The 20,785-nt window shown below is 38.0% G+C and overlaps 1 protein-coding gene across 1 annotated transcript in view; it reads left to right on the top strand.

Moving 5' to 3' along the window:
- Window positions 1-20,785, top strand: part of AOPEP (aminopeptidase O (putative)) — a 171,684-nt gene that overhangs the window by 78,969 nt on the left and 71,930 nt on the right. Inside the window, exons 11-13 of the mRNA XM_030467251.1 lie at window positions 2,995-3,055; window positions 18,567-18,629; window positions 19,251-19,334. Coding sequence (XP_030323111.1) covers window positions 2,995-3,055; window positions 18,567-18,629; window positions 19,251-19,334 — 208 coding nt within the window. The remainder of the gene's footprint in view (window positions 1-2,994; window positions 3,056-18,566; window positions 18,630-19,250; window positions 19,335-20,785) is intronic.

The following is a 20,785-nucleotide window of genomic DNA, read 5'->3' as shown; positions in this document are numbered from 1 at the left end:
GACCCCATCAAGTCCCATAGGTCTGCGCACCCTCAGGTTCTTTAGATGGTCATGAATCTGTTCTTCTCCTACAGTCAGGGGTAGTTTGCGCTCCCAGTCCCTGCTTTCATCTGCTCTGGCCTTTGCAATGGGGCTGGAGCACTTGTCAGAGAAGACTGATGCAAGGAAGTCATTAAGAACCTCAGCCTTCTTAATACCCTATGTATCTAGTCTCCAGTTTCCTTCAGAGAGGGCTTACATTTTCTTTGGTTGTCCTTTTATTCCACACATAACAATAGAAGTTTTTCTTGCCGCTTTTTACATCCCTGGTGAGATTTAATTCTCACTGAGATTTGGCTCTCAAAACCCGATTCCTATCCATTTGGACAACCTGGCAATCCTGGTTTAAGTCCAGCTTTAAGTTTAATAAATCTGCACACATAGCAAGGTACTACTACCAATGCTAGATATTTAGTAATTCATTTGAATGCAGAATATTACCCATTACAAGCATGACATATACGTTCAGTTAGATGTAGAAAATTGATTTCCATAGAGATCTATCAATCAGAAGTGCAGAATGGTATTTTCCATGTAATTCAGAATCCTGGCCATGTAGACATGCTTCTGCATGATGGCTTCAATCATTTGAACCACATGATAAGGAGGTTAGGGGTTTTTTTGTTTGGTTGTCAGGTTTTTTTTTTGTCTGTGTCCAATCTCCTAATGTTACAAGGTATATTCTGACACTTCAGATTTAGTGATTGGGAAGATTCCTTTGTCTCTATGGGAATTATAATTATTCTCCTTTTTGGGACTTGTTAAATCATTCAGATAGGATGATATTTCTTACTTTTAAATACATTGTTGAGGTGAAGTTTGGACCTAAATTGCATGAGCTATCAAAATACATTGCAAGCCAAAAATGTTTTTTTTTCCACATTAAGCCTCCTTGACCTGCACCATAAGATATGACTGATACATAAACTGAAGGAAGCTCTTACTAGAACATGAAAGCATATATAAATTGTTTTAGTATAATTGTAATATGAATGTTCCTTTACCTTAATCTGTACCTTCTTCCATTTTTCAGTATGATGCTGTAGCCCACGTATGCCAGCATTTATTAGTAGCTGAATGACATAGGGTAGCATTTTTAAGGCAAGACTTACTCATATTTAAAGCATTTGATGTCTGCTTTTTGCCTGTTAAAAAATTCCTGTCTATGTTTTACGTAATTAAGGCTTTATTGCTTATTTTTTGCAAATACTGTTGAACAGTTACTCACTAGGGAACCAGCTGACACTATTTCCTTCATACTCTTCCACCCCTAATTCACAAAGGCAGAATTTTATTCTTTTAGATAGATCCCTCATTTTAATGGACTGCCTTCAGAATACTGCTCCATGTGACTAGGGATGGCAGATCTCCCAACACAATGGTTTAGAAGTTGGAGCTGCTAAATCTACCTCAAAGAATGCTAACACGTAGTTCTTCTTGGCACAGAGGGTAAATTTTTTAGCCTGGGTTTGACAAGGATAAGAATATCTAATTCAGGGTATAAGCCATGTTTGGACAAGTATGGTTGTTACACATAATAATATCAATTAGTTAAATCCTTGTTCATTCCAAATAAAACTAGGAAAAATAAAAAGAATGTGATGACTATGATGAGTAAACTCAAAGAAATGTTTACTCTGTGAATGTGTTCCAGAATCATCCACTAACATACTGCTTGACTGCTTTTTGAGACTCCATGAACTCTTTAAGCCATAGTTTTCCCATTTGCATGTCAGGCATAACAGTTTTCTCTCTCCCACTGGCATTACACGAGTTAATATTTATAGGTGTTTGAAAAATATTCAGTAAGAATTACTGATGTATTTATTAAAAATCCTTCTTAGTCATTTATACAGTTCATAAACATCCCTTAGCAGCAAAATTTTGAGAACATGGCTGGGGGGAAAAAAAGAGGCTTCTTTGTCATATAATTAAAATTGCACTGGGTTGCTAGTCTTTCTGCTTCACAAGTTCTAAAGAGCTGTTGTTTTCATGTATGCTTTGTTGCTTATGGGCCTGCATTATACATGTGAAGATAGCTGCAAGTACTGGAATGAGTCTTGCCAAGGCATTACCATGCAGAGGACTATGCATATCTCTTCTGCTTCACAGAATATTTACATTAATTGAGGGCTTACTCAAGTTCCTCTTCCAGTATTGGCACACTGAATGGATAGTATGTTGGGGTATTTTATTTTTTATCTTTAAATTGGCTTATCTGAAAGTTGGGAAGACTTCAGCCAGAGTCAAAGTAAGTGCAACATAAGTTGCCTACAAAAGTAAAAGGGGAAACATAATTTCTGAATTTGCAAATACTTCTGCATGTGTTTATTTCAGCTCCACAGGCTTGATCATGATGAACTGCTTCCTTTTGTTGGAGCTTCAGACTATTTTGTGACTTCACTGTGAATATTACCAAGATACAAAGAAAGTGAAGAAAAAAAGTGAAGGAAAAAAAAGTGAAGAAAAGATGAAACTGAAATATATTAAATATAATATATTAGATGCTTGGTAGCTTTGAGGATTAATATCCATTGGTAGCTTTTAACCACCAGAAGTTTAAAGAAGTTTGTGTTTAACTTCATTTTCTTTGGTATTTTATCTTTACATGTAGGCTACTTATGCGATACAATACTGTATTCTGATGTCTCCAGCTATATTTACTTGCCTGTGATTTTTTTTCTATTAAGGAAACAAAAATCTACTTGAAGTAGAGCACCTGTTAATGCTTTACATGTTTCATAAGTGCAGTTTATGCATTCTTTCACTTTCACTTTCTCTGTCAGTCCTCATAGGCACTGAATTTATAATTTGAATTTCAAGCACACAAAACCTAATCTGTGCAGTACAACCAATACTTGGAATTTGGGTTTTGCTCAGCTTCTAAGGGGTTGATTTTCATGTGAGAAAATTGATATTTGTGTGTGTTTCTGATATTTTCTTTCTTATTCTAAGGTCTGGGCTAACTGTAGAAAGTATCTTCCAGAATTGGCTTGACACTTCAGGAATACCAAAGGTAAATACAAAATACCGGTTCCTAGTTCTTTCTGTAGTCTTGCATTTGTCATTATGTTGTATCTTATTTAAATCATTGCCTGAACCCGTAGCAGGTATATTTTTAAATATGGGTTTAGTTTTCACTGGTTGGAGGCTTTTGCTTCTACTGTAATCTGAACAAAAGACAAATCTTACAAAACTTGTTTTCTTTCTTAATACTGTAGTCACCTGGAAGTATACTTTGCAGTATACAGTGGACTCTACAAAATTTAAGGAACATTGTTCTCAGTTGTCAGTCTGTGGATTACTTGAAAACCACACTGACAGCAGTAACTAAGTGTTAAATTATTTGTGCATTAATATTTTGTAAATATTGTGATTTCCTCAATAATCTGCTGCATGGATAACATATTCATTGGTGTTCCAGCTCTACTGCAGTTGGGACTGAGTAGAATTTTCCGCTTTTAATTCTGATTGCTTTTAATATTAGTATTTTATGTTCTGTGAACTGAAAATGCTTAGTTGTGTCTTTGCTATGCAAAGGCTCTAATTATTTATTTTGGTCCAATATGTTTTTGTTATGCACTCAGGACTTAATATCTAATTTATTTCCCCTAAACTGAGATCCTCTGTGTTGCTTGTTTGTCTTACCTAGTGCTTGCATTTGTTTCCACTTTTTGTTAGCATTCAGAAAAGATTTAGAATTGTAAGTCTTGGTTTGTATGTGTGAATGTGAAAGTACTTAAGCAGTACCACTGTGTATCTGAGGATCAGTGAGCATGCTTTCTGGTATGCTGGACAGCTAAAAATAATGAGCTGGCGTCACTGAACCAGAGTTGTAACCAAACACTGTGGTTGGGCTCCTTCCTCAACAGCTTTAGGTGTGCATGTGCCCACTATGCTTTGTATGCTGTAGAAAGCTCTTTTGGAAGTTTTGCCCTAAGATCAAAATGTTCAAAGACTACTACTTTAAGGTGCTTATAAAGTCGAGGTGGAGTTTATTTTTTCGGCTGTAAAATTACTGAAAGTAAAATCAGCTTTAATTGGAACGTAGTGAAGGAAGGGAGAGTATCTACCATCATGTATCTTGACATTCACTCATTTCTTGGAAAAGGACTTTGATTTTAATGCTGTTTTGATCAAGGTTTTGTTCCTGATAGAAAGTTCTATTGTGAAGCATACATTGTTCATTGTAGAACAGCTGCTTAAAGTATAGGAGAAAAACTGATGTTGCACAGCTGAAGTTGTAAGACACTGAACTAGCTGCTTGAAATAAAAGAGTTTTCTAGCATTTTACTTGTCTGTGAGGATGTGCCTTATTATTATCTCAGAATCAAATCTAAAATCACAAATAAGGAAGCTAGTAGCAGAATAAAGAGCTGAAAAATTAGATTACTGTGAAGATTGAACTATGTTTTCCCATGTGTGTACCAGAAGTTGTTCAGAATTAATAATGAGCAATATTATAATAAGCCCTTTTTCCCAAAATAGAGACTTTAGACTTTGCTTAGTGGCTCTGAATTTGTTGTTATGTATAATCTAAATATGATGGTATTTGCTGACTGCAGAACTATAAATCTACTAAAACTACGCATGCTTTACAGGAGCTGATATTGAAACCCCTGATTATTTCAGGAAACTATTAACTTGACTAACATGATGAATCTATGTGAAGGCACATAGACCACTTTCTTACATGCAGGGGCACTACCTGCACCATAAATAGCAGCCAAGGAATGCCACAGGAGTAATTTAGTCTCTCTTATATTGGTTGCCAGGTGAGTGGATTAGGGTCTATATAGAGGAAGATTTCTGCCAGCTCCTTTGGGTAAAGTCATGTGGTGAAGCCAGCCAGTCAGGCAGTGTGAGCAGTATGAGGCAGAGAGTATCCACTGCTGTTAGGTACCTGTCTGGAGTGCTGGAGCAACTGAAAAGCAGCTGCTTATCACCCTTACTTTACTGACTGCACTGTAAAGTCCTATAGCATAATAGTTAAGGTCACTCTTAATCCTCCGGCACCTGATATTAAAAGGACAAAGTGCATTCCTTGGTGGTTTAGTAGCTCCCTATGAGAAATAGCCTGAGAATTTAAACATTTTTAAATTTACAAATAATATCTAAGACTTCACTGGATTTGGAGGGGAAACTTCTTTGCTGCAGAGAATGTCCTCTGTAAAAGAACTGCTGCATGCTGTCCATTCTGACAATCAAATCAGAACATGATTCCTTTATGCTCCCTTATGAGTATTTTTATATTTTATAGTGTTTGTTATTGTTTCCACCACATCTTTTATTTCTATGTTTTGGTGGGTTTTGTTTAGGAAGTTCACATCCTCCATTGGCTATGATTAAAAGCCATCTCTTGTGGTTATTTACAGTAGTAGCTATAAAAGGTTTTTAAGACTTTTTTTCTGTGGTTACATACAAATCTATGACCTGTACGTCACTACTACTCTCTAATCATAGAGATGGTTTGGCTGGAAAAAAACCCTTTAAGATCACTATGTCCAACTGCTAACCTAGCACACTGCCAATTCCACAACTGTACCTGCATGTCTTAAATACATCCAGGGATGGTGATTCCACTGCTTCCCCAGGCAGCCTAGTCCTGATGGCCACACTATTGCTGATAAAAGCTGGGATGGTGTTGGCCTTCTTGGCCACCTGGGCACATTCCTGGCTCATATTCAGCTGACTGCTTACTAACACCCCCAGGTCCTTTTCCTATGGGCAGCTTTCCAGCGACAATTCCCCAAGTCCATAGCATTGCCTGTGGTTGTTGTGACCAAAATGCAGGGCCCAGCACTTGGCCTTGCTGAACCTCACGCAGTTTGCCTTGGCCCATCAATACAGACTGTCCAGGTCCCTTTATAGAGCCTTCCTACCTTCAGGCAGACCAACACTCCCACCCAATTTGGTACTTTCTTCAGACTTACTGTGGGTGAATTTGATTCCCATGTTCAGATCATTGATAGCAAGATATTAAAGAGGACTGGCCTCAGTACTGGTGTTCCCAGTGGGAGTATCACTTGTGACCATCTGCCAGCTGGATTCAGCTCCACTCAGCACAGTTCTTTGGACCCAACCACCCAACCAGTTTTTTACCTAGTGAAGTGTACACACATCCAAGCCATGAGCAACCAGTTTCTCCAAGAGTATGTTGTGGGTCAAGGTGTCCAAGGCTTCACTGAAGTCTAAGAAGACAAAATCCACAGCCTTTCCCAAGGTGACTAGGTTAGTCAACTTGTCATAGAAGTAGATCAGATTCATCAGGCAGGACCTGCCATGCTGATTGAGCATCCCCTGGTTGTTCTGCATGTGTCCTGTGATAGCACTCACTTTCTGTGGCACAAAGGTCAGACTGACAGGTCTGTAGTTTCCTGCATCCTAATTCCAACCCTTCTTGCAGCAAACCTCCAGTCAACTGGGACTCCCTGGTTAGCCAGGACTATGGAAAATGGCTTGGTGATCACTTCTGCCAGCTCACTAAGTACCCTTGGGTGAATTCCATCTAGCCCCATAGACCTGTGTATGCCTAAGTGGTGCTGCAGATCACTAATTATTTCCCCTTGGTTTATTCTGCTACCTGTCCCTGGCTTGCAGCTCAGGGGGGCAGGTACCAGAAGACCACTGGTCTTAATACTAGAAACTGAGGCAAAGAAGGCATTAAGTGTCTCAGCCTTTTTCTCATGTCTTGCACTATATTTCCCCTACAAAATCCTTTGTTGTAATGTTTTTCCCCTTTTGAGAGAGGTGTAACTCATCTGTCACCAGCAGCCCTGGTGGTGTATAAACTGGTTCATGATCAAAAAACCTGAAATCCTGCTCATGACACCAAGGTTAGAGCCAGGTATTGATTGCTGGCTCTTCCTGTTTATTTCCTCATCAATCCCTGCAACAGGAAGGGTAGCAGAGAACAGCACCTATGTTTCTGATCCCTTAACCAGTTGTCCAACATCTCTAATGTCTCTCTTGATCAGCCTCAGATTTCTTGTAGCAACTTCATCACTGCCTACCTGAAAAATCCGTAATGGATAGTAAAACATAGTGACTTAAAAGCAAAGTTGTTTGGCCATCTTTCAGTTCACTGTCTTCACAACAGTGTCTAGTTTAAAGACACTGGAAAAATACTTGTGCTAAAAATGGATTAGGATAAATACCTTCCACTCCCCAGACTGCTGAAGTGATGTTACCATCTTTCTTCCAGTAAAGGAATTAGCACTTTGTATTTTTTAAAGTCTTATGGAATCTGTCTAACTGAAGAAACTGTTCTTTACTTGTACATTTGTTATGTTTGCTATCCCAAATCCAGCCTCCAGCTGCCTAAGGAACTGTATATATTGATCCCTTTGTAACTGGAACTTTTAAGTATTGAAATTTAGGTATTTGTCAATTTCTATTACCATTTCACACTTGGAAAAGTAATTGGGTTTTTTCTAAATGTGCCAGTTTCCAGGCTCATGCATATACCTGCAGTAATTAAGAATAATTTAACTGAAACTACTGATTATAACTACTGATTATAAGGAATTGTACTGGTAACTAGAAACAGAATTTGAAGTCTTGTGGTGAAAAAATAGTTCTGTGTGGCAAGTTACACTTCCAAATTTAGTAAGCATTGCAGGTTAATCTTATAAGAAAGGGTGTGTGGTGATTCTTTCTTACATGGAAGAGTGCCACAGCACAGAGGTTGTCTTCAGTCTTGCTGTGCATGAAATACAAGGTTTATGATGCCTTTATTTTTTTTTATTTTTTTTTTCCCCAAAAACATCATAGTAGTGTTAAATAAGGTAAATGCATTACGGAAAATAGCATTTGTCAAACCTTCATCATGTACTTCTGTCTCAGAGGTGACTCACTAGGGGACTGTACCAACTTTTCATCATTTGGAAGCAGTAATTAACACCACTAGGATAATTAGTTAAGTAATTAACACTTTATTTAGTCAATGAGTTAAGGTGTCAAGGAGTATAGAAGGAAATAGCACTTAGAGCTGGAAAACAACTATGAAATCACTTAAGTTCCCCTTATCCTCCATGTCCTTACTTTACTGGCTGGTTCTGTTAAATACAGTACGTATTGTGTCTTCTACAATATTTAGAGTTAAAACACCATATGCTCTTGAGGATGACTTTCTCGCTTCTGCAGACTTGTCCCTGTGTTACATTTCCCAGTTACTTATATCTGAATTTCTTATTCTACACTAATTAATTGTTTTAAAGTATGCTTACAGTCATTCCCCCTTTTCAGCTCTGTTATACACTGTTTTACTGAGAAGCAGACCATTCCAGTTTTACCACATTTTTGTTTTGCCTCTGAAATGGCATTGTTTCATAATGTAGTATTGCTTATTAGTGAGTTGGCTATCTTGAGTGTTCCTTGGGTGTGTATTTCATTTGGTACCTTGTGTGGTGAAAACAATCTTCAGAAAGAACAAAAGAAAGAAAAAAGAATAGTTGGCCTGCTCCTTTATGGTTTTTCAAATAGATACTTCAGTGTAATATTCAATTTCGGTGTGATTATGCAGCTACGAGCTGTTTAAGCACACCAAACATCTCCTCAAAATGATAAAAATATTGCAAGAGGTGATAACACTGCTGTATCTTCCTCCCAGTCCCTTTTGCTACTTTGTCCTCTTGTTAAAGCTTTATTCTTACCCACTCTTCTACCTTTAATAGTATTTCCTGATCAAAGTACTGTCAACAGGTATTTCAAAGTATATGCAACTTAGAGTGAGCATTGCAAGAATACTGCTTCATGCTTTCTGATTCTAAATGACTGGAGTACACCCTCCTTTTTTACCATCTGAAAAAATCTTATATTTTTAGCTCTCTGCACTCCTTTTTGTTACTGTGGAAAAGCAGTAGATTAAGCTACATCTACTGGTGATATTTATACATCACCTACATTTCTGGAAATACACAGCCAAAGGAAATCTTCCAATGGTGAATATTCAGTTACTCAGAGCATTTCTGGGCTTGTTTGTTTATGAGTGATTCTTGGCTTATCTACTTCAAGAAGAAATGACTTAGAAACGCGCAGTAAAACTATTAAAAATTTGAATTCAAATATAATTTAAAAACTGTTCTGAATCAATGCAAAGAATGCATTTCTGTGGTTTCAGAAATTTTAGGAGAATGTTACAGCAGCAGTTCAAATACTAGATATGATTTTTGAGAAAGCAGATTGTTATTAAGAAGGTTCTTGGCTTTTGCCCCAGTTGTAAGCTTTATAGATTTCCTGTTTCCTTTTATTAAGACAAGAATACAGATGAAGAGTTCAACAAGGCACTGCATCACAGTGTAGTACTTATGGTCACTTACTAAAAAACAACACATTAAAATATTTTTTAAAAGAAAGCTCTTACTAGGCTTCTGAATTCTTTCTAGCAATTGTTCACCAAAGCTTTAAAGAATGTACTAGAAAAGTTTTCAGCAGAAAAATCACTCTTATTGGATGAAAGTATAACTTAAGATTTGGGTTTGTTAACACTTGATATTTCTTGTCATTGTTAGTTGTGGCTTGTCTTGCAATTTTTCTTTCTGGATGTACATAATAGCTGCATGTTGGTGGATGGCAACACTAAGACAGTAAACAAGTGAAATCCTTGCTGTTTGCTGACATACAGTAAATTTGTAGGCACTGTTAGTAAGAATGATCTGTTAGGTAGGAAAATCTCATTCAAGCTTGTGATTTGGTGGAAAAAACTTTGGAAGAGGCTATGAAGAGGTATAGTTTTTTTACTTATTTTACTAAGTTTAACAGTGACCTGATAGATTAATTTCAAGGTTCTCAGTAAATATTTCATAATAATAACAGGCTGCTGCTACATAATGAAGTTTGCCACTTACCCTTCGATTATTTTATTTTTATCTGAACATGGAGATTTTTGTGTATAATATACCATCAATGTAGAGAGTATGACTGATTGATAGTTGAATTCCAGTAAGTTGATAATTGAGAAATAATCTGAAGAAAGTGTAACTGGTAATACAAGTATTTATTCTTGTATGTGGAAAGCATACTTCCCCTCCAGAAAAATGATAGTGTTTTGATATTAGCAAGCTTGCAGATGGGAAGATGAGAAGATATGTCCAAAGTCCTTAAAAATGTAAATGAGCATAAATCAACAATGTAAATCGATCAATGGATTCTCTAAGGATAACAAGCAAAATAATAGTTTTAAAATATGAATAATTAGTGTTATGGGGTTTTTTCAAAATTAGCAGTTATGTCAACATTGCATCCCATTTTCTTAGAAGATGAGATTTTTGAAAATACAAAAATGTAATCAAGCAGTGTGCATACATGTGTGCATAAATGTCAGATGAGCCATGAAGAGAAAAAAATCAAGACAGTTTTCACAGACAGATTTTGTATCTATGTTAACTCTTTGAAAGATAGTTTAGATGAAGACTGTCCATCTGGGAGTCTTTTTTGATCTACCAAAGTATATGGAGAATTCTCTGTTTTGTTTGGGGCAAACTCTCAAATCTGTTGTAATGTCTGTTATTTAAATAGGTTCAATGTTGATCAAAAGAAGGTTATTGGCATAAATGTCCTTGTTTTGCATTTAGCTGTTCTGATAAACTGTACTTAAGATACTGCTAAAGAAGATGCAACGGTAGTATGTTTTTTTATGTTGAATAGATTAAAAAATCTAGAAAATTGCTTATATAAAATGATACTTCATAAAATGTCAGTAAGGACCTAAAATTATTTCAGAGATCTTCAACTTCAGTCATGGCTTTGATTATTGATTATTGTTATAGTTTCTGAGGGTTTGGGGTTTCTTGTGCACTGTATGTGATTGCTGATTTTAGGAGAAAAACACAGTCAAGATCAGAATAGCATTTTTATGAATTATAGCATTCTAAAATTGGAAAAAATGCTGGCTCACTGTAGACACCCACACAGCGCTGAAAAACATTACCTAGATTGAATGCATATGTTAATTTGTAAATGTTAGATTCGAAAGTATTAGCCATAGCATTTCAGTGCCTCTGTTGCTTAGTTTAAAACAGGGTTTTAGGAGTGTTAATTTAGCCATTAATTGAACAATTCGGAAAAAAAATGCTTTTGAGATTTTCAGCTGGGACTGTGAGTCTGCATTAAGGCTGAAGGTGATACCTCACTGGACTCAGTTTAATGGCCTGCTAAAACATTGGCCTGCCTCTCAAGCCAGATTTTCATATTTTTCTTCAGTCTGCCATTCAATGTGTTCAGCTCAAACATAGTGTTGTACTAGTACAGTAAGTAAGCATAAGTAATAATTTGCTCAATAAGTTGAAGTGCATTTGAAACACGTTTGATTTCTGAAATAAGGGTGGACTGGATTCCACACATTTGTCCATTAGAATCTCTTTTAAGTTTAATAAATCTCAAGCAGTCGTTCTGGTTCCCTTTTCCTATTAATTGCATTGCTAAACACAAAAGCTGTGTTATGTGCAGAATGACTGAGCTTATCCCTACTAGAAAGGAGTTATGTTTGGTATCTAAAGAACAATAACAGTTTGCTGCCTGGCTGATCAATGCTGGATCAAGTACACATTCCCAAGCTCCCACTCTCCCACCTACATGTGCAGAAGATGGAAACACAGCAAAGAGAGAGAGAGGTCAGGTCATCTCTTAGACTGAAATGTTGAGCTGAGATTTGCCTAATAAGGACACAGCTGGGCTTGCATAGCACTAAACATTGATTTTAATCCATTGCTTGTAAAAACATCCTAAGAAAAGCAGAGAAGTTAGCAACCAATTAATGTTTAGCCTGCCACTGTTTTCTTTACCCAATGGAAACAATCCATAGAGGTTTAAAATACTTTTTTTGCTACCTTGCTAGAAGACAGTTTTTCTATATTAGTTAGGAAGCAAGCTGTTTTTAAGTCCTTTATAAATAGTTGCAGTACTTTGGGCATTGGACATAAGATATCAAGGTCAAATTCTACTTTAGGAAATAATATCTGAGATTTTTTTAGTGCAGCAAGATAGAGCTGGGCACGAAGCTGAGGTAAAATCGCTCTGTGAATAGAACACATTGCCACCTTCCTTTTCCACTGGTCTAGAGATTTTAAAAGAAACACGTTTTACTTCCTGGAAAATTTCCCTGTTTCCTAGGCTTTTAGAAAGACATATTTGTGACTGGAAGAAATGAATGAATATGTGGGGAAGGTGTACTACATGTATCTGATATCCATGTGGCCCTCTGTAATGCTAATTCCCAGAAAAATGCTGAGTCATTAAAAAACTCAAAGTGATCCTGGAGGTTCAGATCCTGCTCCTGCATTTGCATCTGGACAGAGTTTGGGATAGAAGCTCTTGTTTTTTCACACATTCTGCACACAACACAGCTGCTGAAGTACTTCCAGAGAACAGATGGTAACAAAAGCTGTGCAATGGTCTTCATTCCATCTCCATCAGTCTGGTAGCTTCCACAAAAGCTGATACAAGCAATGTCAGGATCTTTCTGGGTTTATATTACCCCAGTCATCCTCTTCATTTAGGACTGCTTCATACTCAAACTGTAGATGTATATGATGATCACCTACTGTTTAATAATGGAGGAAATAAATTATTTTCCTAAAACTCATTCCATCTCCATAAGGAAGGGATTTTTTCCCAGATTGCATTAATTATTCTGCCTATTCACTTCTCAGTCCACAGGGAAATTTAAATGCTGACATGGGGAAGTCTGGAGGCAGATAAGCTTGAAAAATCTATTGGTTGTCAAGGCTATTGGTCAATACAAAAAAAGAACAGTAAAGGTCATGGTTCAGCTTATGGTTATTATCCTTACCATACGGGCTAACTATTTCATGGCCAGAGGGGCTAATGGACTTTAGCCTTGAAGATGTTTCTTTACTAGGGCTGTTGGAAAGATCTGTAATTTCTTCAAGGGATCAGTAAGACTCAGAGGTCAGTACCTCTGAAAGATGTATTGTATTTCTTCAAGAAGTAAAGTCTGCTTCATTTCCTTTGAGTCTCTTTGTACTGGGAAAGGAAGAGAAAACACTACTTCACACCTCAGTCATGCAGGGCTATCCAGAATCCATATTCAGGCATGGTTTTTTCTTTCTTTTTTTTCTGCTAAAAAAAAACCCAAACAAACCAAAACCGCACAAATAAACAAGCAAAAAACAACAAAAAACAACAAACCCAACCCCCCCCCCCAAAAAACAAAAAAACCCACCCCCACATAAAATGCAAAAAAACCCCAAACAAACCCAAACCAAAACAACACAAAAAAGCACTTTCTGTGTGGTTTGACCAGCCAGCAACTATCCTCCAGGATCTTGGTGGTTGATGGAGCCAAAGTAAATTTTATAGAGGTTGCTCTTGTGTCAAAGAAACTTGAGCCTGAGTCTTTGTCCTCTGGGTTCAAAATGTCTGGATTCAAATTACCTTTAAACTGACAGAGTGCAGGGTGAACCTGACATCTGAGGGTTTATTTCCATACATTATTGTACTAACAAGTATTATATCTTTTATATTCACTGAAAGGGTTGTCAGGCACTGGGACAGGCTGCCCAGGGGAACGGTGGAGTCACTATCCCTGGAGGTATTTAAAAGATGTGTAGATGTGGTGATTAAGGACATGGTTTAGTGGTGGACTTGGCAGTGTACTAGGTGGGTCTCCATGACCTTTAAAGTCTTGTCCAACCTATCTCATGTATCTCAGACTCTGTAACTCTGTGATCTTTTAAATATTATCTTGCTACTTGTAGAGGAAGGTGCTGTAATTTGCAGTCTGGAGTGTGCTGAAAGTGCCACACATGGGAATACTTCTCAAGTTGAAAGGTGTAAATATAAGCATAATAAAATACTTTTCCAGTTGCTCCGAAGAGGCACCTGTATAGTACTGAGAGCACCTGATGAGGTCAGGAGAGAAAAAAACTTAGCATTTTAGCATACTCCAGAAATAGTATTATAGTATAGATAGTATAATGCAAGATTGTATGAAAATTATATATCATTATCTGTTAAATAATAATATTTAGTGATAAGTAATAAGTGATTGATCTTGAACTAAACAGATGGATATAGTGATTTATCTTTACCTTAGGAACTTTATCCACATAGCAGTGTTGCTAATGTGAATATGAAAGATGCATTTACATTATCCCATTGGAAAGCATATTCCTGCTGCAGAATTTAAAAGTGTAATGATTTCAATAGTTTTTTGTCTGTTGGAGGTAGTGATATTCTCAGGATGAACAAATTTGACTTGAACATGATATCTCTCTTGAGAGTATGACATTGAACAATACCAGACACAGCATGCTGATCTAAAAAGAGTGTTTAAAACACCACAGAGATTCTTGGGGGAATTAGAACATTTGAATTTATGATACTATTATAAATTACCATCTTTCCTAAAATACAGATAATGTCAGAACAACTGATTTTCTGTTTCCGTGAGTAAAGATGTCCACATAAAGACTGCACAAAATCAGCTGGAAGTCTTAGAGGAGTGCATTTTGGGCTGGATTTCTTTTTCAGAAATTTTGACCTGCCACTGATAGACTGTTTCTTGCAATGTGGATATTTCAGCCACCCTGCTATTTTCATTTGAAGCCCACTGCCTCATTAATCTCTCTGCCAAATTCTGGTAAGAGTCATGTTTTAAAATCCTTGCAATTGTTGCCCTTGGGGAATGCAGTAAAATGTTTCAAGCCACTATTAATCAACTCTTGAGCTACTGTGTAAAAGACTTTTCTGTATTTTCATTTTCTGAATCTGTTTTCCAGAAGACTGGAAAACAAGTCCCTTCTGCTGAAGGAGTTTTCAGGTCATACAGACTGTTCTGAGAGCACATCACATTCTCATTTTTCAACTAAGTTATTCTTCCATCTGCAACCAGTGTTCTTTTTTTCCCTGTTAGTCTTCTATTGTGCTAGGAAAACAATTCTATATCTTACATTTTATCATAGTTCCTGTAAACTATTCTTTACTAGTATCACAGAGGTGATAGTATCAGCCTTATGAAGCAGGCAATATCATTCTAGTATCAAAGAATGAAGCTAAGTGAGAGTCTAGTTTTTCTTTTATGTCATATGGGAAGGTGTAGAAAGGAAATCGTAGTTTGTAGACTGGCAAAGTTAACTACATCCTCTGGGAGAAAACATGATAGGATGGTAAAATCTTCAGTCCTTTTTTGTGCACTTGCTGGTGTCCTCATAGATCTGAATATTTGTATATACATGGCTGTGTATATGTGGTGTAAAATTTCATAGTTGAGATAAAAATAAAATATCTAGAAATGAGCAGCTGAAAAATTACTTGATAGTATTATTTATCAAATTCCCTTCAAAACAACCTTTTTAGCTCAATATTGAATGTTTTATCACTGCAGCAGCACAGACCAGCTGAAGTTTTAGACAATGTATGCAGAAGAAAGGTTTGTACACAGAAGATTGTCTTTTTTTCATCAAATTATGAAATATAATTAGTAGTTATTACAATCTGAGCAATTAAAAACCAGTCTCTGTTTCAACTTAAAATGAAAGAGTTGTATGCTTCACAAATATCCTATTGTTTTCTAAACTGTGTGCAGTCCTGAAAATTCATTGTATGTTTGAGATCTGGTCTGTCTTGAAGATTAGCTGGTGCAAATCATTACTTAAGTTATTTACCAGGATATTGAGCCTGTCTTCACCCAGATGGCAGAAAATGCTACTTCCTCCCTGTTTCAAAATTCAGTCATATTTAATTCCGCTGCTGCAAGAATGAAGGATCCTAACATGCTTTGGCATGGATAAATGCTAGTTCCCAATTTAAGTGTTATATAAGGCAGGTCCATTAGCAGTCTCTGAAAGAAAATCTTCCCAGGTAAAGGACATGGAGGATAAACTAATCTCTTACTTTCTTTTGTTAGGGGATTCAAGTATGACAGTGTCAGATGGACAGCAAACAGCAGTGTTGATTGAGGGTGATGGAGTTATTCTCCCTTCAAGCTTGGGGTGTAAACCCCCTTTTATGTAGTGTATGCAAGCTCCTTCCTTTTCGAGTATGGAATAATAAGTAGGAGGCCACATGTTCTTAAAAGCATCTTTTCTCCCCTCCCTCCCCTCCCGTCTTCCCCTCTTCTTTTCCTCTTCCCTTCTCTCTCTCCTGCTGCCAATTTGCCCAGCAAAATTTCCTAGTCTGGTCATGAGCAAAACCCTACTGAAGCATCAATAAGTAGAGCTAATGGCTGAGCACACAGCTGGTGTGCTGTGACCACAATTTGTTAGGCCCACCCGTTTCTCTGGTTGTTTTTTTTCCTCTGAAGGCTGTCTGTAGGGGCATATTGACTAGTACCTTATGCTGCAGTGCAATCTTCTTCCATCAGACAAGTGTTCCAAATTATAACACATACAGCAGCCAGCACCTGGGAAATCCAGATATTGGCTCCACAATATTATTATATTACCATTATAATAAGTTCATAACAATTCTCACTGAGTTTCCTTCACCACTGTACAACTACTAACAGGAACACAGGAGCTACTTCTGAGTTTTAACACACAGTGTGTTCATGTGTTCAGGGATTTTAATTCCAAGTCAGCCTCAGGTCTGCAGGTCTGAAAATTGTATAATTTTTTCCCCTTAGTTTTCTCCAAACATTTGAAGGAAGGTGAATTGTAAACCTTTAAAGGATTTAAAGTATAAATCTCTCTCATTGCGTCTATGACCCAGCCTTTACTATAACTTCTTGTGGGGGGAGGTAGTATCTAATCTGTTAACTGACCCAAGGGAGTATTGTTTAGGTAGTTATATTAATTTTAGTTTGCCATTAACATAAATTTTTTTGTTCATATTCTTGTTTGCTGTCTTTGAACTATACTCTGTTCTTTGTCCTTTAAATGTACACACTTCAACAGTCAATTCATAGGAGCTTTCAGAATCACCATTTAGTAGAAAATCTGTTGTGTTTTTACAAAATAAAAATACATTGTTGATACAGGTTTTAAGTAGTGTTGTGTGACAAAAATCTATAGTAAGATTTTCCAGTGATATCTCTGTTTAAAAGTTCTTCTTTGTGTAATGCTTCATAATGAAATTGCTTCTATTATTTAAAGCATTGATTTTGATCTTAGCTTTGATCTGAAGCTTTTGATCTTGAAAGAAGGATGTGGCAGTAAAACAAAAAGGGTAGGAGAGGGGTTTTTCTAAGTGGTAGAGTTAAAGGGATAATGTCAAGATTTAGTATGCACTAATTGGACCTACCTTTATTTACTTAAATCGGTTTGCAAAGTCCATCTAATTATACATATGGGATGGTTTGCTGAAACCTGTGCTTTAATGACCTAACTTTTTTTTTTTTCTAAAAGAGCACAGGTTTTCTTTTGAAGCTTTCAGAAAACTGTCATGTATAGCCCAGACTGCAAGTTATTTTTAAAATACTGAACATACCTTACAAGCGTCATTTTAACTGTACCACGCGTGCACAATCTATCCTTTATTGTCTCTCATTTAAAATACTAAACACAAAGCACTTACTGAAATTCTAATGTAGTACTCAGATTTTGCATGGCTGTTGTTACTTGTGTCCCTTCCATCACGGTGGAATTTGAATATCCTCATCAAAGGGCACAGAAACATCTGTTGAAGTCCCATGCCTAAATTGAATCAGCTGTTCACAGTCTTTCGTTGAGTAAAGCTTTTCACGGAGACTTCAGTAAACAGCTTTCTGTACTGTCATACCAATGAAAAGCTGCTTTGGTTCTTGCTTTTAAGGTGCACTTCAAACTCCCCAAGGTAATTTAATCGTTGTGCTGGGGGAAATCTTGAAGCACTAATGGTGATGCTACTGCCTCTACTGAACTGGCCCTATTAGCCCATTCCTCTATCTGTGGGGACCTGTGATAGGGGTTTTCTCGGGAAGGTTTGCAGGAAAGCGTCTGCCCTAGCCGGGGACCGAACAGGAGAGCCTCTCCGAAAATCAGACCGCAAGTCGAGTGTACATGCAGAGGGGTAGGACGGGCCCGGCAGCTGCGGGTCCCCCGCAATTGGGGCTGGGCTTGGCTTAGCTTGGCCGAGTCGAGCCGTGCCAAGCCGACCCGACCCGGTCCAGGCTCCGTTCTCCTCCTTCGGGCACCAAAAAGCGGGTCTAGGCTGAGCCGCACCGTCAGCCTTTGCCCGTCAGAGGGGGGGCGCCGGGCCAGGGGTGGGTGCGGAAGCCCCGGCGTGGCCGCCCCGGAGCCGTCCGGCCCTTACGTCTTTAAGGAAGGCTCCTCCTCTCCGCGGGGCTCCCGGGGGCCGGAGCACGGGGGCGGGGTACCTCGTGAAGGTGTTTCATTTCCTACGGAGGGCTGCGGTGTGCCGCTGCCCAGGCCTGGAACGGCGGGATGGGCCGGGCCGGGTCTGGCCTGGCCTCGCCTCGCCTCGCCTCGCCTCGGGAGACGCCGGGGGTGGCGGCGGGAGGGCTGACCGACAGACCGACAGGGCTTCCTGCAGCGCGTCGCGTCCCGACCCCGGGGGCACGGAGCGCAGCGCATCGGGAACGCTCCGTGGACGAGCCCGCCTCAATGTGCCCTTTCTTCCCCGTGTAGCCTTTGCTGCAGGAGAGTGAGACCTGGAAGGACTGCCAGCTCGTCCAGCAAGTGAGCGGCGAGGTGAGGAGAAAACCCTTCGCAGCTATTCCTACGTTGCCCCCGCTCCTTTCCCTTGCAAATCTGCTCCTTGAGTTTTCCACCTGACCCCCTGCCACTCTTCCCCACCTCCATCGTGCTTTTGCTTTACAAAAATAATTGCTTTTGCATTAGGAATAGAAATATTTTTATGGAAAGATAAACCACAAATGTTTCTACTTTATTAAATAATACCAATCCCACTGTCTAAATTTAACACTGGTAGTCTGGAACAGCATTTGAGTGGGTGGCTGGAAATAAATTTCTGACTTGAAATAGAAGGTGTAAGGGATTAAGTGCAGAGACTTTCCACAGGATTTTTGCACACTGCAATGATAACTTTCCATTTGGCAACCTGGTCTGGCATCAAACATTCTTTCTGTGGAAAACAGCAAGATGAAGAAGATGAACACCACCCTCATACTTTGACCATCGAAAAGTAACTAACCTGATTACTTAAGAACATGTCATTCTAGATGGGAAAAAGGCTTTTCCTCTTTCCAATTAAGCAATGGGGAAAAATGTATTGAGTCTGTTTATAGATTCTTACTAACGCTATGTAGCTGAACTTCTTCCTAAAAAAAGCACTATGGTTTTGAACCCCAGGTCACAAAATGGGTTCAGACAAACCAGAGGATCAGGAAAAGTGGCAGAAAGAAGAGAAGGCAGGATGAAGTAATTTTCCAAAAGGTAAGGGTTCACAATGTCTATTTGTGTAATGGGACAAAGGGCAGCACACTAAAATGCTTTCTGAGGACACCCTCTTAAGCTATCGAGATGTTCTTTGACAAGTTGCTAGTAAAAGGATGATAAAGTTTCAGTATCACTGTGTACTTACAATGGAAAGAAATCCATAATCTTTTCAGATGTCTGTAAATTAGGAGACAAAACTCCCCTATATTTGTAGTTAACTAACACTGGGAGGAAGAAAGAAAAGTGTTTTCACCAGAGAAATAAACAGCGCTTGAGAGCTTTTGACAAGACCTACACCACTATTAAACAATTTGCAGATTCTGGTAGCTGAGAAACAGTTTTTGTAGTGGACACTGGGACACTAATAAATGTGATACATACCTTGAACATATGTGTGGTACATACCTTGAAACAAAAATTTTGACTGTGCTGTTGGCTTGTCATTCAGAGGGGGACTTGCAATACAGACTTTGATTAATGAAAATGTGTTGGTTATTTTAAAAATTACTAGAGAGGAGTTAAAAAACTCTTTGCAACATAAACTAAACTATTTTTAAACTGCTGATTTTTGATTTAGCTATTGTGAAACGTTTGTTTCATAATGTTATGTTGGCCATTTAAATCACAGTGTAGTAGGGTAAGTAATTAGCCTATGCTTATACTAAATAGCCGTTTTCTGTCTGTGCATTCCTAGTATGTTGGAATTATGTTGGGATTTTTATTAGCTTCGGTTTTACAAACAGATTTTATAATTATGTTTTTAAATGCTTGTTACCTTTAAAGGATTAAAATATCAGTGCGTTGTTTTGCCGTTTTGACAGTACTTCTAGAATGCACGATGAATCATTGCTGTTTCCGTAGCCAAATTCTTGCTGATTGCATGGCTGCCAACCCTGGGGATGTGTTGCCTTAGTACGGGCATTGCAGTATATGACAAATGTCTATAAAGCGCGTTGTTGCGTGGGGGTGATTTACCAGCTCCGTGGCAAGTTAAAAACCCACCAAATAGCATCCTTTAATTCACTATTGCTTTTATTTTGTAACTGGAATGCGTCACGTAGGAAATATGTTCTGCGCTGTTGTACTTTAGAATGCCGTGATCTAAATAGAGGTAGCATAAACTATTACACCAAATAATTCCATTTCTTGGTTTATTTCTGTCAGGAAATGTGTGTTTTCATGTATGTGTAGCATTTGTATTTAAAATAATTTTATGTTAAGATGAAGAAGAATTTTTTTTAAAGTTAACCAATGTGTCATCACGTGAATTTGTGAGAAAAATCATTGAGTGTACAAATAGCCTTAGCAGAAGCTGCGGTCTGGACACATTTTGGAGTAATTTGTATATGGTACAAAGTAGGTCCCTTGCTACATCTTGACAGTAGGCTTAAAGATACTTCAAGCTGTTAGACTCCTTATTGTCTCTTTTTATAGGAAAAAGCTTTATC

Source organism: Calypte anna, chromosome Z (genome assembly GCF_003957555.1).
Source record: "Calypte anna isolate BGI_N300 chromosome Z, bCalAnn1_v1.p, whole genome shotgun sequence".
Taxonomy (NCBI): domain Eukaryota; kingdom Metazoa; phylum Chordata; class Aves; order Apodiformes; family Trochilidae; genus Calypte; species Calypte anna.
Note: the sequence above shows the minus strand (reverse complement) of the source record. Positions and strands in the feature narration are given on the sequence as shown.